The sequence below is a fragment of the Hyla sarda genome, chromosome 11, assembly GCF_029499605.1.
Source record: "Hyla sarda isolate aHylSar1 chromosome 11, aHylSar1.hap1, whole genome shotgun sequence".
NCBI lineage: Eukaryota > Metazoa > Chordata > Amphibia > Anura > Hylidae > Hyla > Hyla sarda.
Genome location: NC_079199.1, coordinates 1,205,347 through 1,229,259, shown reverse-complemented (window position 1 = coordinate 1,229,259; position 23,913 = coordinate 1,205,347). Strand labels below are relative to the sequence as shown.

Here is a 23,913-nt window from a genome sequence, read left to right as displayed (position 1 = left end):
TAATTCATTCTTCAGGACTACATTTCCCATAATCCCATCGCACTGGGCAGACGGCAGGGAATGCTCGGAGTTGTAGTTTGTTTACAATCCTCAGCAGCCAATCACAGAGGGCCATGTAGCCGAGCGTGGATGACGTCACTTTTCTGCTGGAATTCCCTCCCGGCTGCTCTGATTGGCTGCTCCTGCAGCGCCGCTTCCCGATTGGTCCAGGTATTAGTGCCGCGGCTGCTGATTGGTCGGGCTCGGGGCTCCAGGTTCTAGTTTAGGCCGCGGCTGGAGCCGGGAGCTGTCAGTGCGGAATGGGCGGCCGGACGGTGCGGGCTCTGCTGCTCCTCGGGCTCTACTGCGGGGTCATCACGGCTCTGCTGGGGTGCGGGGTCCTGCGGGCTGCGGCCGGTGAGTGACAGGGGCGGAGGGGCCCCAAGTGATAGAGGAAGAGGGGCCCCCACTGATAGAGGAAGAGGGGCCCCAACTGATAGAGGAAGAGGGGCCCCAACTGATAGAGGAGGAGGGGCCCCAACTGATAGAGGAAGAGGGGCCCCAAGTGATAGAGGAAGAGGGGCTCCAAGTGATAGAGGAAGAGGGGCCCCAACTGATAGAGGAAGAGGGGCCCCAACTGATAGAGGAAGAGGGGCCCCAACTGATAGAGGAAGAGGGGCCCCAAGTGATAGAGGAAGAGGGGCCCCAACTGATAGAGGAGGAGGGGCCCCAACTGATAGAGGAGGAGGGGCCCCAACTGATAGAGGAAGAGGGGCCCCAACTGATAGAGGAAGAGGGGCCCCAACTGATAGAGGAAGAGGGGCCCCAACTGATAGAGGAAGAGGGGCCCCAACTGATAGAGGAAGAGGGGCCCCAACTGATAGAGGAAGAGGGGCCCCAACTGATAGAGGAGGAAGGGCCCCAACTGATAGAGGAGGAGGGGCCCCAACTGATAGAGGAGGAGGGGCCCCAACTGATAGAGGAAGAGGGGCCCCAACTGATAGAGGAAGAGGGGCCCCAACTGATAGAGGAGGAGGGGCCCCAACTGATAGAGGAGGAGGGGCCCCAACTGATAGAGGAAGAGGGGCCCCAACTGATAGAGGAAGTGGGGCCCCAAGTGATAGAGGAAGAGGGGCCCCAACTGGTAGAGGAAGTGGGGCCCCAACTGGTAGAGGAAGTGGGGCCCCAAGTGGTAGAGGAAGTGGGGCCCCAACTGATAGAGGAAGAGGGGCCCCAACTGATAGAGGAAGAGGGGCCCCAACTGATAGAGGAAGAGGGGCCCCAACTGATAGAGGAAGAGGGGCCCCAACTGATAGAGGAGGAGGGGCCCCAACTGATAGAGGAGGAGGGGCCCCAACTGATAGAGGAGGAGGGGCCCCAACTGATAGAGGAAGAGGGGGGCCACTGACTGACAGGAGGAGAGATGGGGGGGGGGACCCCTGACTGACAGGAGGAGAGATGAGGTAATGCCACTCCGGGGGCAGTATCCAGAAATGAGGGTCCCCAGATGTCTGAGGGCGGTAATGACCGATTCTTGTTTCTTCTTTTTCAGATGATGAAGGAGAAAATGATGAGACCTCGGTGAGTGCCCCCCCCCCTTATAATGTACAGTGTGGAGCCCCCCCCCCCTTATAATGTACAGTGTGGAGCCCCCCCCCCCCCTTATAATGTACAGTGTGGAGCCCCCCCTTATAATGTACAGTGTGGAGCCCCCCCCTTATAATGTACAGTGTGGAGCCCCCCCCCCCCTTATAATGTACAGTGTGGAGCCCCCCCCCCTTATAATGTACAGTGTGGAGCCCCCCCCCCCTTATAATGTACAGTGTGGAGCCCCCCCCCTTATAATGTACAGTGTGGAGCCCCCCCCCCTTATAATGTACAGTGTGGAGCCCCCCCCCCCTTATAATGTACAGTGTGGAGCCCCCCCCCCCTTATAATGTACAGTGTGGAGCCCCCCCCCCTTATAATGTACAGTGTGGAGCCCCCCCCCCCCCTTATAATGTACAGTGTGGAGCCCCCCCCCCTTATAATGTACAGTGTGGAGCCCCCCCCCCTTATAATGTACAGTGTGGAGCCCCCCCCCCCTTATAATGTACAGTGTGGAGCCCCCCCCCCCCCCTTATAATGTACAGTGTGGAGCCCCCCCCCCCCCTTATAATGTACAGTGTGGAGCCCCCCCCCCCTTATAATGTACAGTGTGGAGCCCCCCCCCCCTTATAATGTACAGTGTGGAGCCCCCCCCCCTTATAATGTACAGTGTGGAGCCCCCCCCCCCTTATAATGTACAGTGTGGAGCCCCCCCCCCTTATAATGTACAGTGTGGAGCCCCCCCCCCCTTATAATGTACAGTGTGGAGCCCCCCCCCCCCTTATAATGTACAGTGTGGAGCCCCCCCCCTTATAATGTACAGTGTGGAGCCCCCCCCCCCTTATAATGTACAGTGTGGAGCCCCCCCCCCTTATAATGTACAGTGTGGAGCCCCCCCCCCCTTATAATGTACAGTGTGGAGCCCCCCCCCCCTTATAATGTACAGTGTGGAGCCCCCCCCCTTATAATGTACAGTGTGGAGCCCCCCCCCCCTTATAATGTACAGTGTGGAGCCCCCCCCCCCTTATAATGTACAGTGTGGAGCCCCCCCCCCCTTATAATGTACAGTGTGGAGCCCCCCCCCCCCTTATAATGTACAGTGTGGAGCCCCCCCCCTTATAATGTACAGTGTGGAGCCCCCCCCCCTTATAATGTACAGTGTGGAGCCCCCCCCCCTTATAATGTACAGTGTGGAGCCCCCCCCCCTTATAATGTACAGTGTGGAGCCCCCCCCCCTTATAATGTACAGTGTGGAGCCCCCCCCCCTTATAATGTACAGTGTGGAGCCCCCCCCCTTATAATGTACAGTGTGGAGCCCCCCCCCTTATAATGTACAGTGTGGAGCCCCCCCCCCTTATAATGTACAGTGTGGAGCCCCCCCTTATAATGTACAGTGTGGAGCCCCCCCTTATAATGTACAGTGTGGAGCCCCCCCCCCTTATAATGTACAGTGTGGAGCCCCCCCCCCCCTTATAATGTACAGTGTGGAGCCCCCCCCCCCCTTATAATGTACAGTGTGGAGCCCCCCCCCTAATAATGTACAGTGTGGAGCCCCCCCCTTTATAATGTACAGTGTGGAGCGCCCCCCCCCCCCCCTTATAATGTACAGTGTGGAGCGCCCCCCCCCCCCCTTATAATGTACAGTGTGGAGCGCCCCCCCCCCCCCCTTATAATGTACAGTGTGGAGCGCCCCCCCCCCCTTATAATGTACAGTGTGGAGCGCCCCCCCCCCCTTATAATGTACAGTGTGGAGCGCCCCCCCCCCCCTTATAATGTACAGTGTGGAGCGCCCCCCCCCCCTTATAATGTACAGTGTGGAGCCCCCCCCCTTATAATGTACAGTGTGGAGCCCCCCCCCCTTATAATGTACAGTGTGGAGCCCCCCCCCTTATAATGTACAGTGTGGAGCCCCCCCCCTTATAATGTACAGTGTGGAGCCCCCCCCCCTTATAATGTACAGTGTGGAGCCCCCCCCCTTATAATGTACAGTGTGGAGCCCCCCCCCCCTTATAATGTACAGTGTGGAGCCCCCCCCCCCTTATAATGTACAGTGTGGAGCCCCCCCCCTTATAATGTACAGTGTGGAGCCCCCCCCTTATAATGTACAGTGTGGAGCCCCCCCCCTTATAATGTACAGTGTGGAGCCCCCCCCCCCTTATAATGTACAGTGTGGAGCCCCCCCCCCCCTTATAATGTACAGTGTGGAGCCCCCCCCCCTTATAATGTACAGTGTGGAGCCCCCCCCCCCTTATAATGTACAGTGTGGAGCCCCCCCCCCTTATAATGTACAGTGTGGAGCCCCCCCCCCCTTATAATGTACAGTGTGGAGCCCCCCCCCCCCTTATAATGTACAGTGTGGAGCCCCCCCCCCCCTTATAATGTACAGTGTGGAGCCCCCCCCCCCCTTATAATGTACAGTGTGGAGCCCCCCCCCCCCTTATAATGTACAGTGTGGAGCCCCCCCCCCCTTATAATGTACAGTGTGGAGCGCCCCCCCCCCCCTTATAATGTACAGTGTGGAGCGCCCCCCCCCCTTATAATGTACAGTGTGGAGCGCCCCCCCCCCCCCTTATAATGTACAGTGTGGAGCCCCCCCCCCTTATAATGTACAGTGTGGAGCGCCCCCCCCCCTTATAATGTACAGTGTGGAGCGCCCCCCCCCCCTTATAATGTACAGTGTGGAGAGCCCCCCCCCCCCTTATAATGTACAGTGTGGAGCGCCCCCCCCCCCTTATAATGTACAGTGTGGAGCGCCCCCCCCCCCCCCCTTATAATGTACAGTGTGGAGCCCCCCCCCCCTTATAATGTACAGTGTGGAGCCCCCCCCCCTTATAATGTACAGTGTGGAGCCCCCCCCCCCCTTATAATGTACAGTGTGGAGCCCCCCCCCCCTTATAATGTACAGTGTGGAGCCCCCCCCCCCTTATAATGTACAGTGTGGAGCCCCCCCCCCCTTATAATGTACAGTGTGGAGCCCCCCCCCCCATTATCCTGACTATAAGTCTCTTCACCAGGACCTGCCGCACCCCCCCACAGGAGATCAGTTGGACCCTGAGACTTCACCATGGTGGACGGAGGAGGAGGAGACCCCCCAGACTCCTGCACCCCTGAACCCAGACCAGGAAACCCCTCAGGATCCAGAGACAAACGCACAGACAGTCACCTTCCTGGACAACACAGACGTCCCTGAGGGGGGCCCCGGGGCCACGGGTACAGATGTCCAGAAATCAGGTACAGTCACCAGGGGCCCGGGGGACCCCATAATCGGGTCACACAGAATCTCCAAAATCTTGTCCTGGGGATTGTTGGGGGGGGGGGGCCTCGGCTGTGAATTGTGTCCGGGGGGGGGGGGGAGGAGGGTCCTCCGGCTGTGACTTGTGTCCGGGGGGTGGGGTCCTCCGGCTGTGACTTGTGTCCGGGGGTTGGGGTCCTCCGGCTGTGACTTGTGTCCGGGGGGTGGGGGGTGGGGTCCTCCGGCTGTGACTTGTGTCCGGGGGGTGGGGGGTGGGGTCCTCCGGCTGTGACTTGTGTCCGGGGGGTGGGGTCCTCCGGCTGTGACTTGTGTCCGGGGGGTGGGGGGTGGGGTCCTCCGGCTGTGACTTGTGTCCGGGGGTGGGGGGGGTCCTCCGGCTGTCTGGGCATGCTGGGAGTTGTAGTTGCAGCAGCTGGAGGCCCCTTCTTAGGTAACAGTGTGTAGAGTTTCATCATTCAGGTGTCGCCGTCTCCTCGCGAGCTCATTGGTCCACGACGCTGTAAACAACCGACTGCGGCTGAAAGTGAAACCTGTAAAGTTTATTATCAGAGAAAGATGATGGGGGTGACGGGCGCAGGCGTCCACTCATTAACCCTCCGTGTACCATAGGTGATGGAGGTGACGGGCGCAGGCGTCCACTCATTAACCCTCCGTGTACCATAGGTGATGGAGGTGACGGGCGCAGGCGTCCACTCATTAACCCTCCGTGTACCATAGGTGATGGAGGCGACGGGCGCAGGCGTCCACTCATTAACCCTCCGTGTACCATAGGTGATGGAGGTGACGGGCGCAGGCGTCCACTCATTAACCCTCCGTGTACCATAGGTGATGGAGGCGACGGGCGCAGGCGTCCACTCATTAACCCTCCGTGTACTGACGGGCGCAGGCGTCCACTCATTAACCCTCCGTGTACTGACGGGCGCAGGCGTCCACTCATTAACCCTCCGTGTACTGACGGGCGCAGGCGTCCACTCATTAACCCTCCGTGTACCATAGGTGATGGAGGCGACGGGCGCAGGCGTCCACTCATTAACCCTCCGTGTACCATAGGTGATGGAGGCGACGGGCGCAGGCGTCCACTCATTAACCCTCCGTGTACCATAGGTGATGGAGGCGACGGGCGCAGGCGTCCACTCATTAACCCTCCGTGTACCATAGGTGATGGAGGCGACGGGCGCAGGCGTCCACTCATTAACCCTCCGTGTACCATAGGTGATGGAGGCGACGGGCGCAGGCGTCCACTCATTAACCCTCCGTGTACCATAGGTGATCGGAGGCGACGGGCGCAGGCGTCCACTCATTAACCCTCCGTGTACCATAGGTGACGGAGGCGACGGGCGCAGGCGTCCACTCATGTAACCCTCCGTGTACCATAGGTGACGGAGGCGACGGGGGCGCAGGCGTCCACTCATTAACCCTCCGTGTACCATAGGTGACGGGCGCAGGCGTCCACTCATTAACCCTCCGTGTACCATAGGTGACGGGGCGCAGGCGTCCACTCATTAACCCTCCGTGTACCATAGGTGACGGAGGCGACGGGCGCAGGCGTCCACTCATTAACCCTCCGTGTACCATAGGTGACGGAGGCGACGGGCGCAGGCGTCCACTCATTAACCCTCCGTGTACCATAGGTGACGGAGGCGACGGGCGCAGGCGTCCACTCATTAACCCTCCGTGTACCATAGGTGACGGAGGCGACGGGCGCAGGCGTCCACTCATTAACCCTCCGTGTACCATAGGTGACGGAGGCGACGGGCGCAGGCGTCCACTCATTAACCCTCCGTGTACCATAGGTGACGGAGGCGACGGGCGCAGGCGTCCACTCATTAACCCTCCCGTGTACCATAGGTGACGGAGGCGACGGGCGCAGGCGTCCACTCATTAACCCTCCGTGTACCATAGGTGACGGAGGCGACGGGCGCAGGCGTCCACTCATTAACCCTCCGTGTACCATAGGTGACGGAGGCGACGGGCGCAGGCGTCCACTCATTAACCCTCCGTGTACCATAGGTGATGGAGGCGACGGGCGCAGGCGTCCACTCATTAACCCTCTGTGTACCATAGGTGATGGAGGCGACGGGCGCAGGCGTCCACTCATTAACCCTCCGTGTACCATAGGTGACGGAGGCGACGGGCGCAGGCGTCCACTCATTAACCCTCCGTGTACCATAGGTGACGGAGGCGACGGGCGCAGGCGTCCACTCATTAACCCTCCGTGTACCATAGTCATAGGGGATGGAGGTGACGGGTGCAGGCGTCCACTCATTAACCCTCCGTGTACCATAACTGTCCCACAACACAATATTATGTACAGACTGTCTGTCTACACTCTCTCATCCTTCATACATTGTACAGTACAGAACTGCACTGATACGAAGCACCAGATCCTCTGCTCGTAGACACCACTGTTCAGGGTTTTGTCACTAACCTGTGATGTCTCCATCAGTGATCACAGCCATCGGGGGGACGGCGGAGGGAGAGCCCTGTCATTTCCCCTTCCTCTTCATGGAGAAGGAATACGAGGAGTGCACGTCAGACGGCCGGGAGGACGGGCGCCTATGGTGCGCCACCACCTACGATTACAAGAGCGACCTGAAATGGGGCTTCTGCGAAAGTAAGTGCCCCCCTGGGGAAGACGATAGCTGTGTCCCTCCTTAGTGTTTGCTATATCAATGACCTTAAGGCCGTGTTCACACTGTCTAGAGGGATCCACAATATTAGGGGTGTTCTGGTGACCACAATCCACAGGTGCCGGGTGTGAATGTGGCTTATTGTTCTATTGAAAGTCCAGGCGTGACCTCATGACCCGGTAGTGATTGGTAACCATTGTCTTTTTAACCTTGACAAAAGCCATTTGTTTTTATCCACTACCTGACGAAGAGATAATTTTTGGCCTCGAAACTTAATGTTGCAGTTTTTGGAATAAACCCTGTTTTAATTATTAACTATTTTTTTTTAAATACAGACAGCGCCAGTATCCAATCCATAATGGGATAGTCAGCCAGTGAAGATTCCATCCTTACTCCCCCCTTAGACTGTGGACCCCTTACTACCCCCTTAGACTGTGGACCCCTTACTCCGCCTCTAGACTGCGGGGCCCCCTTACTCCGCCTCTAGACTGCGGGCCCCCGTACTCCGCCTCTAGACTGCGGGCCCCCGTACTCCGCCTCTAGACTGCGGGCCCCCTTGCTCTGCCTTTAGACTGCGGGCCCCCTTGCTCTGCCTTTAGACTGCGGGGCCCCCTTGCTCTGCCTTTAGACTGCGGGCCCCCTTGCTCCGCCTTTAGACTGCGGGGGCCCCCTTTGCTCTGCCTTTAGACTGCGGGCCCCCTTGCTCTGCCTTTTAGACTGCGGGGCCCCCTTGCTCTGCCTTTTAGACTGCGGGGGCCCCTTGCTCTGCCTTTAGACTGCGGGGCCCCTTGCTCTGCCTTTAGACTGCGGGCCCCCTTGCTCTGCCTTTTAGACTGCGGGGCCCCCCTTGCTCTGCCTTTTAGACTGCGGGGCCCCTTGCTCTGCCTTTTAGACTGCGGGGCCCCCTTGCTCTGCCTTTAGACTGCGGGGCCCCCTTGCTCTGCCTTTAGACTGCGGGGCCCCCTTGCTCCGCCTTTAGACTGCGGGCCCCCTTGCTCCGCCTTTAGACTGCGGGCCCCCTTGCTCCGCCTTTAGACTGCGGGCCCCCTTGCTCCGCCTTTAGACTGCGGGCCCCCTTGCTCCGCCTTTAGACTGCGGGCCCCTTGCTCCGCCTTTAGACTGCGGGCCCCCTTGCTCCGCCTTTAGACTGCGGGCCCCCTTGCTCCGCCTTTAGACTGCGGGCCCCCTTGCTCCGCCTTTAGACTGCGGGCCCCCTTGCTCCGCCTTTAGACTGCGGGCCCCCTTGCTCCGCCTTTAGACTGCGGGCCCCCTTGCTCCGCCTTTAGACTGCGGGCCCCCCTTGCTCCGCCTTTAGACTGCGGGCCCCCCTTGCTCCGCCTTTAGACTGCGGGCCCCCTTGCTCCGCCCCAATCACTGATTCATTGCACTTATCTCTTTTTTGCATTGCACTTAATTTTTTATTCCAGCGGAGGAAGAAGCCGCCCAGAGGCATCAGATGCAGGAGGCGGACGACCTGTTCCAGCAGGGGATGAAGATGCTGAACGAGAGCACCAAGCGGTCCCAGAGGAGAGAGTAGGTGCCGCCGCTCGTCTTCTGTCTCCCTGTACCGTGCAGGTCCTCACTGTGCCGTCTCTTCTGCAGGGCTTACCAATACTTCCTGAAGGCTTCAGACATGAATCACATGAAAGCCATGGAGAAGGTGGCCTACGCCTTGTTGTTTGGAGACCCCTTGAAGCAGGATATCCCCTCCGCCAAAACTCTTCTGGAGAAACTGACTGAGCAGGGATCCCCCCGAGGGCAGACGGTAAGAGCCCCCCAAATAATACCTGATAATAGGAGCCACAAGGGAATTCAGAAGATTTGCTCCCACTGCAGTGTTTTTCCAGTCAGGGTGCCTCCATCTGTTGCAAAACTACAACTGCCAGCATGCCCGGACAGCCAACGGCTGTCCGGGCATGCTGGGGAGTTGTAGTTTTGCAACAGCTGGAGGCACCCTGACTGGAAAAACACTGTTTCACTGCACTAACCGTAGCAGCACTTTAATGTAAAATCCCACCATTAACTCAGGATATAAGTGCGGGGTCTGAGCACTGGGATCTCCTGTTATCTCAGATCCGGGGGTCCCAGGACTCAGAGGTCACATGTTCACACTTCCGATCCATTAACTATTTACCTGCTGGAGTTAGCAGCCTACAGCCCCTGGCTACCTCAGACCGTCCCATAGACCTGTATGGAGGGGGTAGTCTACACATGCCGTTCTCCCAGGGACCCCCCTTTCTTAGAATCACAGGGAGCCCCCCTTTTCCTTTGTCATTCACTTGTTATAGGGTCGACCCCTCTAACCCCACAGCTTTATTACATCACAGTCAATGGGGGTAAACTGCATCCGAGCTTTAGCAAAGTGGCCAAAACTGTGCAGGGTCCATTTTATTACTGCTCACCTGATGCCACTTGTACCAGGCGGACCTGTCCTCGTCCCAAGAGCTGACATACTGATATTACTCGTACACAGGGACGGTGGGCACGACGATGGCGCTTAGGCCCTTATACTACCGGGTAACATTGTGTCTTCTTATTTTAGGCTCTTGGTTTCCTCTATGCAGCCGGTCTTGGTGTGAACTCCAGTCAGGCGAAGGTAAGAGGAGTGGGGGGTTTCACTGCTCTATACGGGGGTCTGAGGGATTCTCTGGGATGTGTCATGTGATTGTGGCTTTTGGATGTTGCAGGCTCTTATCTATTATACGTTTGGAGCGTTAGGAGGGAACCTCATTGCACATATGGTTCTGGTGAGTACAGATCATCCATCTACAACAGTGTTTCCCAATATATGTGCCTTCAGCTGTTGCAAAACTACAACTCCCAGCGCTGTCCGGGCATTCTGGGAGTTGTAGTATTGCAACAGCTGAAGGCACATATATTGGGAAACGCTGGTCTACAACATAAATAAATAAATAAATAAAATGTTATCTATAAAAAAAATAAAAAATAAAAAAATTATATTATGTCTTAATATAATATAAAATGTAACAAAAACAAAATAAATATATATATATAAAGGCCTGACTGATCATATAATATTACTATTATTATTTTTTAAATATATTATATTAAAGTGCAAATACCCCCCCATAACGTATAAAATACATTTATCCAGCGGTCAGTCACAGTCGGATAGGCGTGGCAAAGCCCTGCCGCCGCCGCCACGTTGTGATCCTTTCAGTGCTGGGATCGCTGTGTTGTAAGACACCGCGCATCCACAGCGCATGCGCCCCTCCTGACATGCGCGCGCCACCGCCCTGCATTGACAGAGCGAGCGCTCTCTCCCGCTGCCTATGCGCTCACTGCGCAGGTGCAGCACTAGAGGAAGGGGGGGGGGGCGCATGCCCTGTGTCTTACAACACAGCGATCCCAGCACTGAAAGGAGAGGGTACGCATGGCGGCAGCGGAGGGGCTTTGCGAACCCCAGGCCACGCCTATCCGACTGTGACTGACCGCTGGATAAATGTATTTTATAAGTTATAAAAGAAAGAGGAAAAGCGATAAAGGTTACTCTCACGTTGTCAGTGTAATAGTCCGGGGGGCTAAAAACTCATGACAGTTGCGCTTTAAAACATAATCTAATATGATATAAAATATATATGATAAATATTTTATGTTATATATTTGACATTATATTTTGTATTATATCAGTGGTAATGGAAAGTTTTTATGGTGATTATTATATTGTGTATATTTATATTTCTGCTTTTGCAGGGTTATCGCTACTGGGCTGGGATCGGTGTTCTGCAGAGCTGTGAATCTGCCCTGACACATTATCGACTGGTTGCAAATCACGGTAATATTATAGTGTTACATCCGTGAACTAAAAAAAGTTTAACATAAACACTAGAGATGAGCGAACTTACAGTAAATTCGATTCGTCGCGAACTTCTCAGCTCGGCAGTTGATGACTTTTTTTGCATAAATTAGTTCAGCTTTCAGGTGCTCCGGTGGCTGGAAAAGGTGGATACATTCCTAGGAGACTCTTTCCTAGGAATGTATTCACCTTTTCCAGCCCACTGGAGCACCTGAAAGCTGAACTAATTTATGCAGGAAAAGTCATCAACTGCCGAGCCGAGAAGTTTGTGACGAATCGAATTTATTGTAAGTTCGCTCATCTCTAATCAACACCGCAGTAAAAACGGCCATCGACGTGAGTCAGGACACTGATCAGAAGCTGCTTCATATCTATAAGATTCAGGAGAATCTTCCCTGGTTATAATAAATGCCTGTTATGTACCTCGCTCCTCCATGTGTTGTCACACACCGTACATTATATTCTGCAGATAAATCAGTAGATAGAAAAGAAGGATCTAAGCCAATAACTATCATTGATCTATCATTTTATTTCTGCCGTCTTCCCACAGTGGCCAGTGACATTTCACTTACCGGAGGAACCGTAGTTCAGAGGATTCGCCTCCCCGATGAGGTCGAGAACCCCGGGATGGCCAGTGGCATGCTGGAGGAAGATCTGATCCAATACTACCAATTCCTGGCCGAGAAAGGAGATGTGCAGGCTCAGGTCGGTACTCACTATTCTGCTGGTGATATCACTGTGTACATACATTACATTACTTAGGCTGGGTTCACACTACGTTTTCTCCCATACGGGAGCGCATACGGCAGGGGGGAGCTAAAAGCTCGCGCTCCCGTATGTCACCGTATGCGCTCCGTATGTCATTCATTTCAATGAGCCGACCGGAGTGAAACGTTCGGTCCGGTCGGCTCATTTTTGCGCCGTATGCGCTTTTACAACCGGACCTAAAACTGTGGTCAACCACGGTTTTAGGTCCGGTTGTAAAAGCGCATACGGCGCAAAAATGAGCCGACCGGACCGAACGTTTCACTCCGGTCGGCTCATTGAAATGAATGACATACGGGAGCGCAAGGTTTTAGCTCCCCCCTGCCGTATGCGCTCCCGTATGGGAGAAAACGTAGTGTGAACCCAGCCTTATCCTGTACTGATCCTGAGTTATATCCTGTATTATACTCCAGAGCTGTACTCACTATTCTGCTGGTGAGGTCACTGTGTACATACATTACATTACTTATCCTGTACTGATCCTGAGTTATATCCTGTATTATACTCCAGAGCTGCACTCACTATTCTGCTGGTGAGATCACTGTGTATATACATTACATTACTTATCCTGTACTGATCCTGAGTTATATCCTGTATTATACTCCAGAGCTGTACTCACTATTCTGCTGGTGAGATCACTGTGTATATACATTACATTACTTATCCTGTACTGATCCTGAGTTATATCCTGTATTATACCCCAGAGCTGTACTCACTATTCTGCTGGTGAGGTCACTGTGTATATACATTACATTACTTATCCTGTATTATACTCCAGAGCTGTACTCACTATTCTGCTGGTGAGATCACTGTGTATATACATTACTTATCCTGTACTGATCCTGAGTTATATCCTGTATTATACCCCAGAGCTGTACTCGCTATTCTGCTGGTGAGGTCACTGTGTACATACATTACATTACTTATCCTGTACTGATCCTGAGTTATATCCTGTATTATACCCCAGAGCTGTACTCACTATTCTGCTGGTGAGATCACTGTGTACATACATTACATTACTTATCCTGTACTGATCCTGAGTTATATCCTGTATTATACCCCAGAGCTGCACTCACTATTCTGCTGGTATGTATATACATAGCTGATCCTGTGTGGATGGAGATGATTCTTTCCTTGTCTCCTCAGGTCGGCCTCGGGCAGCTTCATCTACATGGAGGACGTGGTGTAGAACAGAACCATCAGGTACATTATTCCTCTCTCGGTCTTCATCCACTTATGACCGGAGGAGAGATGAGGGTCACATGTTCCCTGTATAGAAGGTAGATGACCCCCGAGGTGATGGCGGTGTATTGTGTTTATACAGGGAGCTGGACGGACTCAGTTATTCCATATGATATAATGGCAGTAGATGGCGGCACTTCTTCTTGGGGAGATGTTTTCCACCATTCGCCCCTTTTCTTCCTTTCCCGTTCTGACCTGATGTCGTCTTTCTCTTTCATGTTGCACAGAGAGCCTTCGAGTACTTCAACCAGGCGGCCAACGCCGGAAACTCGCACTGCCATGGCGTTCCTGGGAAAGGTGAGTGTGCTCCTCCTGGGGATCCGTGTTCTCAACCCCAAGTCCTCTACATCTGGAGCCCCCCCCCAAGTCCTCTACATCTGGAGCCCCCCCCCAAGTCCTCTACATCTGGAGCCCCCCCCCCCAAGTCCTCTACATCTGGAGCCCCCCCCCAAGTCCTCTACATCTGGAGCCCCCCCCCCAAGTCCTCTACATCTGGAGCCCCCCCCCAAGTCCTCTACATCTGGAGCCCCCCCCCCCCCCCCAAGTCCTCTACATCTGGAGCCCCCCCCCCTCCCAGTCCTCTAAATCTGGAGCCGCCCCTCTAGGGATCTTGTCCATGGTGTCTCATTGTTTCTCTTCCAGATGTATTCAGAGGGCAGCGACACTGTGCTGCAGAGCAACGAAACTGCCCTACAGTACTTCAAGAAAGCAGCGGACATGGTATGTGTGAATGGTAGCTCCTGCTCCTGGATTAGTCTGTGGGCACTAGATGGCGGTATGAGAAGGAATGGGACCTGCGGGCAATAGATGGCGGTGTGAGAAGGAATGGGACCTGTGGGCACTAGATGGCGGTGTGAGAATGAATGGGACCTGTGGGCACTAGGTGGCCGTGTTAGAATGAATGGGACCCGTGGGCACTAGGTGGCGGTGTGACAATGAATGGGACCTGTGGGCACTAGATGGCGGTGTTAGAAGGAATGGGACCTGTGGGCACTAGATGGCGGTGTGAGAATGAATGGGACCTGTGGGCACTAGGTGGCCGTGTTAGAATGAATGGGACCTGTGGGCACTAGGTGGCGGTGTGAGAAGGAATGGGACCTGTGGGCACTAGATGGCGGTGTGAGAAGGAATAGGACCTGTGGGCACTAGATGGCGGTGTGAGAATGAATGAGACCTGTGGGCACTAGATGGCGGTGTGAGAATGAATAGGACCTGTGGGCACTAGGTGGCGGTGTGAGAAGGAATGGGACCTGTGGGCACTAGATGGCGGTGTGAGAAGGAATAGGACCTGTGGGCACTAGGTGGCGGTGTGACAATGAATGGGACCTGTGGGCACTAGGTGGCGGTGTGAGAATGAATGGGACCTGTGGGCACTAGATGGCGGTGTGAGAATGAATGGGACCTGTGGGCACTAGGTGGCGGTGTGAGAATGAATGGGACCTGTGGGCACTAGGTGGCGGTGTGAGAATGAATGGGACCTGTGGGCACTAGGTGGCGGTGTGAGAAGGAATGGGACCTGTGGGCACTAGGTGGCGGTGTTAGAAGGAATGGGACCTGTGGGCACTAGGTGGCGGTGTGAGAAGGAATGGGACCTGTGGGCACTAGATGGCGGTGTTAGAATGAATGGGACCTGTGGGCACTAGGTGGCGGTGTTAGAATGAATGGGACCTGTGGGCACTAGATGGCGGTGTGAGAAGGAATGGGACCTGTGGGCACTAGATGGCGGTGTGAGAATGAATGAGACCTGTGGGCACTAGGTGGCGGTGTTAGAATGAATGGGACCTGTGGGCACTAGGTGGCGGTGTGAGAAGGAATGGGACCTGTGGGCACTAGGTGGCGGTGTGAGAAGGAATGGGACCTGTGGGCACTAGGTGGCGGTGTGAGAAGGAATGGGACCTGTGGGCACTAGGTGGCGGTGTTAGAAGGAATGGGACCTGTGGGCACTAGGTGGCGGTGTGAGAAGGAATGGGACCTGTGGGCACTAGGTGGCGGTGTGAGAAGGAATGGGACCTGTGGGCACTAGGTGGCGGTGTGAGAAGGAATGGGACCTGTGGGCACTAGGTGGCGGTGTGAGAAGGAATGGGACCTGTGGGCACTAGATGGCGGTGTGAGAAGGAATGGGACCTGTGGGCACTAGATGGCGGTGTGAGAATAAATGGGACCTGTGGGCACTAGATGGCGGTGTGAGAAGGAATGAGACCTGTGGGCACTAGGTGGCGGTGTGAGAAGGAATGGGACCTGTGGGCACTAGATGGCGGTGTGAGAAGGAATGAGACCTGTGGGCACTAGGTGGCGGTGTGAGAAGGAATGAGACCTGTGGGCACTAGGTGGCGGTGTGAGATGAACCTTTTCTCTGTATGTATTAATCTTCCCATTCTGTGACAGGGGAACCCCGTGGGGCAGAGCGGTCTGGGTATGGCGTATCTGTACGGCCGCGGCGTCCCTGTGGTGAGTGCCCCTCAGATTAGTCCTCCGTTTTGTGTATACGATGTCTCCGCGGTTCTAATGTTCATTCACAGAACTATGACCTGGCGCTGAAGTATTTCCAGAAGGCTGCGGAGCAGGGCTGGGTGGACGGGCAGCTTCAGCTCGGGTCCATGTACTACAGTAAGTACCAGATAAAGGCGCCGACCGCTTCTAGTGCGGTTATAATCTCGTGATCACCCTATGTGGCTTTAAACGTTGTAACTTATCACTTGCCAATAAGAGAGAGCATTGTTTCCCAACCAGTGTGCCTCCAGCTGTTGCAAAACTACAACTCCCAGCATGCAAAGGCTGTCCGGGCATGCTGGGAGTTGCAGTTTTGCAACAGCTGGAGGCACACTGGTTGGGAAACACTGATAGGATACATAGATAACCAGGGGTTGCTGAGACCACCACAGATCATGAGACGTCTCCAGGCTTCCTTATGATTTGGCGCCCACAGGGCGGTGACCCCTCACCCGAGCGGTGATGCCCGGCGCTGGCAGAGGTGACTGATGACTTTACCTCTCGTCTGTTTGCAGATGGCGTCGGAGTGAAGAGAGATTACAAACAGGCCCTGAAGTATTTTAACCTGGCGTCTCAGGGGGGTCACATTTTGGCTTTCTACAACCTGGCTCAGATGCACGCCACCGGCACCGGAGTCCTGCGCTCCTGCCAAACCGCTGTAGAAGTAAGTGAACCCCGAAATGGCTGCGCGTCATGTGACCTGGAGATAACCAATGCTGTAGAGCCGGAATACTGTCCTGCAGGCTCCGCAGAGAGGACGATTTCAGTTTTCTCTTCTTTAATGTATTTTTTTTTCCAGCTGTTTAAGAACGTGTGTGAACGCGGCCGATGGTCGGAGAGGCTGATGACTGCGTATAACGGCTACAAGAACGGAAACTCCAACACCGCTGTGGTCCAGTACTTGTTACTGGCCGAGCAGGGATACGAGGTGGCGCAAAGTAACGCGGCCTTCATCCTGGACCAGAGTAAGAAGCAGGGCGCCCAAGGGGTTAATCACAGGACCTGATGACATGCTGCACCTAATGAAATGTCTCCCCCCTCCTCCTAGTATGGTCTCTCCCCACCCCCCCACCCCCTCCTCCTCCTAGTATGGTCCCCCCCCTCCTCCTCCTCCTAGTATGGTCTCTCCCCACCCCCCCACCCCCTCCTCCTCCTAGTATGGTTCCCCCCCTCCTCCTCCTCCTAGTATGGTCTCTCCCCCCCCCCCCCTCCTCCTAGTATGGTCTCTCCCCACCCCCTCCTCCTCCTAGTATGGTCTCTCCCCACCCCCCCACCCCCTCCTCCTCCTAGTATGGTTCCCCCCCTCCTCCTCCTCCTGGTATGGTCTCTTTCCCCCCCCCCCCCTCCTCCTCCTCCTCCTCTCTGTATGATGGATTCCTCCTCCTCCTCTCTCTGTATGATGGATTCCTCCTCCTCCTCCTCTCTCTGTATGATGGATTCCTCCTCCTCCTCTCTCTGTATGATGGATTCCTCCTCCTCCTCCTCTCTGTATGATGGATTCCTCCTCCTCCTCCTCTCTCTGTATGATGGATTCCTCCTCCTCCTCCTCCTCCTCTCTCTGTATGATGGATTCCTCCTCCTCCTCCTCTCTCTGTATGATGGATTCCTCCTCCTCCTCTCTCTGTATGATGGATTCCTCCTCCTCCTCCTCCTCCTCCTCTCTCTGTATGATGGATTCCTCCTCCTCCTCCTCTCTCTGTATGATGGATTCCTCCTCCTCCTCCTCTCTCTGTATGATGGATTCCTCCTCTCTCTGTATGATGGATTCCTCCTCCTCCTCCTCCTCTCTCTGTATGATGGATTCCTCCTCCTCCTCCTCTCTCTGTATGATGGATTCCTCCTCCTCCTCCTCTCTCTGTATGATGGATTCCTCCTCCTCCTCCTCCTCCTCTCTCTGTATGATGGATTCCTCCTCCTCCTCCTCCTCCTCTCTCTGTATGATGGATTCCTCCTCCTCCTCCTCCTCCTCTCTCTGATGGATTCCTCCTCCTCCTCCTCTCTCTGATGGATTCCTCCTCCTCCTCCTCCTCTCTCTGTATGATGGATTCCTCCTCCTCTCTCTGTATGATGGATTCCTCCTCCTCCTCCTCCTCTCTCTGTATGATGGATTCCTCCTCCTCCTCCTCCTCTCTCTGTATGATGGATTCCTCCTCCTCCTCCTCCTCTCTCTGTATGATGGATTCCTCCTCCTCCTCCTCCTCTCTCTGTATGATGGATTCCTCCTCCTCCTCCTCCTCTCTCTGTATGATGGATTCCTCCTCCTCCTCCTCCTCTCTCTGTATGATGGATTCCTCCTCCTCCTCCTCCTCTCTCTGTATGATGGATTCCTCCTCCTCCTCCTCCTCTCTCTGTATGATGGATTCCTCCTCCTCCTCCTCTCTCTGTATGATGGATTCCTCCTCCTCCTCCTCTCTCTGTATGATGGATTCCTCCTCCTCCTCCTCCTCTCTCTGTATGATGGATTCCTCCTCCTCCTCCTCCTCTCTCTGTATGATGGATTCCTCCTCCTCCTCCTCCTCTCTCTGTATGATGGATTCCTCCTCCTCCTCCTCCTCTCTCTGTATGATGGATTCCTCCTCCTCCTCCTCCTCTCTCTGTATGATGGATTCCTCCTCCTCCTCCTCCTCTCTCTGTATGATGGATTCCTCCTCCTCCTCCTCCTCTCTCTGTATGATGGATTCCTCCTCCTCCTCCTCCTCTCTCTGTATGATGGATTCCTCCTCCTCCTCCTCCTCTCTCTGTATGATGGATTCCTCCTCCTCCTCTCTGTATGATGGATTCCTCCTCCTCCTCCTCCTCCTCCTCCTCCTCTCTGTATGATGGATTCCTCCTCCTCCTCCTCCTCTCTGTATGATGGATTCCTCCTCCTCCTCTCTGTATGATGGATTCCTCCTCCTCCTCCTCTCTGTATGATGGATTCCTCCTCCTCCTCCTCCTCCTCTCTGTATGATGGATTCCTCCTCCTCCTCTCTGTATGATGGATTCCTCCTCCTCCTCCTCTCTGTATGATGGATTCCTCCTCCTCCTCCTCTCTGTATGATGGATTCCTCCTCCTCCTCCTCCTCCTCTCTGTATGATGGATTCCTCCTCCTCCTCCTCTCTGTATGATGGATTCCTCCTCCTCCTCCTCCTCTCTGTATGATGGATTCCTCCTCCTCCTCCTCCTCCTCTCTGTATGATGGATTCCTCCTCCTCCTCCTCCTCCTCTCTGTATGATGGATTCCTCCTCCTCCTCCTCTCTGTATGATGGATTCCTCCTCCTCCTCCTCTCTGTATGATGGATTCCTCCTCCTCCTCCTCCTCTCTGTATGATGGATTCCTCCTCCTCCTCCTCCTCTCTGTATGATGGATTCCTCCTCCTCCTCCTCCTCCTCTCTGTATGATGGATTCCTCCTCCTCCTCCTCCTCCTCTCTGTATGATGGATTCCTCCTCCTCCTCCTCTCTGTATGATGGATTCCTCCTCCTCCTCCTCCTCTCTGTATGATGGATTCCTCCTCCTCCTCCTCTCTGTATGATGGATTCCTCCTCCTCCTCCTCCTCTCTGTATGATGGATTCCTCCTCCTCCTCCTCTCTGTATGATGGATTCCTCCTCCTCCTCCTCCTCCTCTCTGTATGATGGATTCCTCCTCCTCCTCCTCCTCCTCTCTGTATGATGGATTCCTCCTCCTCCTCTCTGTATGATGGATTCCTCCTCCTCCTCCTCCTCCTCTCTGTATGATGGATTCCTCCTCCTCCTCCTCCTCCTCTCTGTATGATGGATTCCTCCTCCTCCTCCTCTCTGTATGATGGATTCCTCCTCCTCCTCCTCCTCTCTGTATGATGGATTCCTCCTCCTCCTCCTCCTCCTCCTCTCTGTATGATGGATTCCTCCTCCTCCTCCTCTCTGTATGATGGATTCCTCCTCCTCCTCCTCTCTGTTGCCCCCAGAACATCTTCTATCTCTCTCATTCGATGACATGGTGTTAACCCTTTCTCCTCCTGCAGAAGAAGCCTATCTGTTTGGTGAAAATGAGACGTACCCGCGCGCTCTCCTGCACTGGAACCGGGCGGCTGCACAAGGTGCGTACACGGCGTCCATGATCTATAGTCGGGGTCTTCCCACATTTTATATCTCCTCCTCCTATTGTCTATGAAGAACGTTCCGTCCATCTCTTGCGGGCTGCATCATGTGATCGACTTCTAGATCAGTGCCCGACCCACCCGCCATATTCTTCTCTATAACCTGCAATACTCATCTTTCCAGAGTTACTCTTTAGGTCATGGTTTCCCAACCAGGGTGTCTCCAGCTGTTGCACAACTACAACTCCCAGCATGTCCGGACAGCCAGCGGCTTATGATATAGAGAGTAATGTCCTGCACGTTCCTTTGTGTTCTCTTCTAGGATATACCGTGGCCCGGCTGAAGCTCGGTGATTATCATTTCTACGGCTACGGGACGGAGATCGATTATGAGACGGCGTTTATTCATTACCGGTTGGCGTCGGAGCAGCAGCACAGCGCACAGGCCATGTTTAATCTGGGCTACATGCATGAGAAGGGGCTGGGCATTAAACAGGTATTCCCACCGTGTACTCCAGAGCTGCACTCGCTATTCTGCTGGATGGCTGTATTCCTTATGTACGCTCCTCTCTTCTACAGGACATCCACCTCGCTAAGCGGTTTTATGATATGGCGGCTGAAGCCAGTCCAGATGCCCAGGTCCCGGTCTTCCTGGCGCTGTGTAAACTCGGCTTCTTGTACTCGCTCCAGTATCTGCAGGAGCTGAATGTAAGTCAATAATGATCCAATAGGAACCCCCAATATACACAGGGGGTCTCCCCTTTAGGCTGTAGTCTGGGCCCCTCATAGTAACCTCATTATCTCTGTCCCATACTCTAGGATGTGGGGGGTGGGTCTCCCCTTTAGGCTGTCGTTTGGGGCCCCTCCTAGTAACCTCTTTATCTCTGTCCCATACTCTAGGATGGGGGGGGGGGTGGGTCTCCCCTTTAGGCTGTAGTTTGGGGCCCCTCATAATAACTTCTTTATCTCTGTCCCATACTCTAGGATGTGGGGGGTCTTCCCTTTAGGCTGTAGTTTGGGGCCCCTCATAATAACTTCTTTATCTCTGTCCCATACTCTAGGATGTGGGGGGTCTTCCCTTTAGGCTGTCGTTTGGGGCCCCTCATAGTAACCTCTTTATCTCTGTCCCATACTCTAGGATGTGGGGGGTGGGTCTCCCCTTTAGGCTGTCGTTTGGGGCCCCTCATAGTAACTTCTTTATCTCTGTCCCATACTCTAGGGGGGGTCTCCCCTTTAGGCTGTAGTCTGGGCCCCTCATAGTAACTTCTCTATCTGTCGTTTAGATGAAGGAGATGGTGTCGCAGGTGGATATGGATCAGCTGCTGGGGCCGGAGTGGGACCTCTACCTGATGACCATCATAGCGCTGCTGCTCGGGACCGTCATCGCGTATCGCCAACGGCAACCACAGGTGATTCCGAGACCTCCAACCCCTGCACCGAGACCGCCACAGCAGGATCAGCCGCCACAGCAGGAAGCGCAGCAGCTGCCGCCGCCTCAGTGACATCACTGCGTCCTGTGAGTAGAGACCGGAGCTCCTGCAGCATCACCTGACGTATGCAACCACTGGGCGACTGACTCCACGCCAGGGTCGTCATTGTGTTTCCCGTCTCTGCGCTGTCTGAAGAGTCCGGAGGATTCCGCTATTTATTACAGACTCGATCTCTGGGACTGATGGGAAAAATCCAGAACTATTTCCTCAATAGGGCCAAATGCTTTTATAATCTGATCCGATGTGGGGTCCTCTCTGTCCACCATCCTGCCACACCACTAGAGGTCACTAGTATGCGGCTTCTCCCACATACATGTTCTGTGCCGGGGGGGGGGGGGGGGGGGTAGCAGGACCCCTCTGTACTGTGGACCCCGGGCCCCCCCCCCCCCCCTGTACCGTGGACGCGGTTATATGTGGGGCTCACAGATCAGCCGCCATCTCTAGATGATTATTTTTATAAAGCGCTTGTAAGGGTTTCAATTGTTCCTTCTTATTCTCCCCCCCCCCCCCCCTTAAATTTGGGGTGCAGTCCCTAAGGTGGAACTCTGGGTAAAAGATAAAATTTAAAGAGGTATTCCAGCCCCTAACAGGGTCCCCCCGATCCACAATACTCCTGCGCCCCCATAGACAACCCACTTTATCTCTCATCAGGAAGCGTCACAATCAGATCCCCCCCCCCCCCCCCCCCCATAATGTGAATAGCGATTAAGTTTTTAGGGCAGTGTTTCCCAACCAGGGTGCCTCCAGCTGTTGCAAAACTACAACTCCCAGCATGCCACAGGCTGTGTTCTAGGGGCTGGAATACCCTTTTATGTTGTTGAACAGAGTCTTGGTGCCCAGCAGTCCCAAAAATATAATTTACCTCATCACTGACTGTCACCAGCGACCTGTGCCAGGCATCACTACCTGAGGGTCAGTACAATAAGGTGCCCTGGAGAACTTCTCTATCTTCTTCATTACCCATCTCTGCTGCCTTTGGCCTTGAAGAAAACAAAATGAAAGGTAAGACAACTGTCTAGTCGGCAAGACCCCGGCTGTCCGAGCATGCTGGGAGTTGTAGTTTTGCAACATCTAGTAGTTTGAAGACTACTGATCTAGCATAAGCTTAGTGATGCCTGGCACAGACTTCAATCTATCCCTCGGGTAGTGATGCCTGGCACAGACTACAATCTATCCCTCTTGTAGTGATGCCTGGCACAGACTTCAATCTGCCCCCCCGGTAGTGAGGCCTGGCACAGACTTCAATCTGCCCTCCGGTAGTGATGCCTGGCACAGACTTCAATCTGCCCCCCCGGTAGTGATGCCTGGCACAGACTTCAATCTGCCCTCCGGTAGTGATGCCTGGCACAGGTTGGTATTGTCGGTGGTGATGATGGGGGTTGTAGTTTTTAGTTTCCCGCTGCTATCAGGACATTTCAGGATTTTTGCTCTGTCCGCAGAGGATTGTGTGACTGCCGCCCGTCACATGACTATTGGACTCTCTCCTGTGGGGCGAGTTGTCGCTGATTCCTGGCGGTGGCGCCGCTGTGAGGGGTCAGGGTTCAGCGCTGTCGCTCTCTGGCTTGTGAGTTTTATTTAAGTAATAAAATCAGAAAAAGAAAAGCAGATGATTTGTGATTTGCTGTCGGTGCAAGATGATCTGTGGGCAGGCGGCTGATAACAGAGAGCGATAGAGGGGCGGCTGATAACAGAGAGCGATAGAGGGGCGGCTGATAACAGAGAGCGATAGAGGGGCGGCTGATAACAGAGAGCGATAGAGGGGCGGCTGATAACAGAGAGAGATAGAGGGGCTGCTGATAACAGAGAGAGATAGAGGGGCGGCTGATAACAGAGAGCGATAGAGGGGCGGCTGATAACAGAGAGCGATAGAGGGGCGGCTGATAACAGAGAGAGATAGAGGGGCGGCTGATAACAGAGAGAGATAGAGGGGCGGCTGATAGAGAGAGATAGAGGGGCGGCTGATAACAGAGAGCGATAGAGGGGCGGCTGATAACAGAGAGCGATAGAGGGGCGGCTGATAACAGAGAGCGATAGAGGGGCGGCTGATAACAGAGAGCGATAGAGGGGCGGCTGATAACAGAGAGCGATAGAGGGGCGGCTGATAAGAGAGCGATAGAGGGGCGGCTGATAACAGAGAGCGATAGAGGGGCGGCTGATAACAGAGAGCGGTAGAGGGGCGGCTGATAAGAGAGCGATAGAGGGGCGGCTGATAAGAGAGCGATAGAGGGGCGGCTGATAAGAGAGCGATAGAGGGGCGGCTGATAACAGAGAGCGGTAGAGGGGCGGCTGATAAGAGAGCGGTAGAGGGGCGGCTGATAAGAGAGCGATAGAGGGGCGGCTGATGGCAGAGAGCGATAGAGGGGCGGCTGATAACAGAGAGCGATAGAGGGGCGGCTGATAACAGAGAGCGATAGAGGGGCGGCTGATAACAGAGAGCGATAGAGGGGCGGCTGATAACAGAGAGCGATAGAGGGGCGGCTGATAACAGAGAGCGTTAGAGGGGCGGCTGATAACAGAGAGCGGTAGAGGGGCGGCTGATAACAGAGAGCGGTAGAGGGGCGGCTGATAAGAGAGCGATAGAGGGGCGGCTGATAAGAGAG

General features: G+C 54.7%; 1 protein-coding gene across 1 annotated transcript; it reads left to right on the top strand.

Moving 5' to 3' along the window:
• The first annotated feature begins 232 nt into the window (after positions 1-232).
• SEL1L (SEL1L adaptor subunit of ERAD E3 ubiquitin ligase) lies at positions 233-22,912 on the top strand. The gene is given in 22 exon segments (XM_056547264.1): positions 233-396; positions 1,532-1,560; positions 4,581-4,797; positions 7,266-7,433; positions 8,877-8,982; positions 9,052-9,214; positions 9,992-10,045; positions 10,137-10,196; positions 11,164-11,245; positions 11,817-11,971; positions 13,178-13,234; positions 13,501-13,548; positions 13,550-13,570; positions 13,916-13,993; positions 15,659-15,721; positions 15,793-15,880; positions 16,279-16,427; positions 16,563-16,728; positions 19,750-19,824; positions 20,147-20,319; positions 20,403-20,531; positions 21,107-22,912. Coding segments are annotated over 22 exon segments (2,397 nt in total). The 5' UTR covers positions 233-299; the 3' UTR covers positions 21,326-22,912.
• The last annotated feature ends 1,001 nt before the right edge of the window (positions 22,913-23,913 follow it).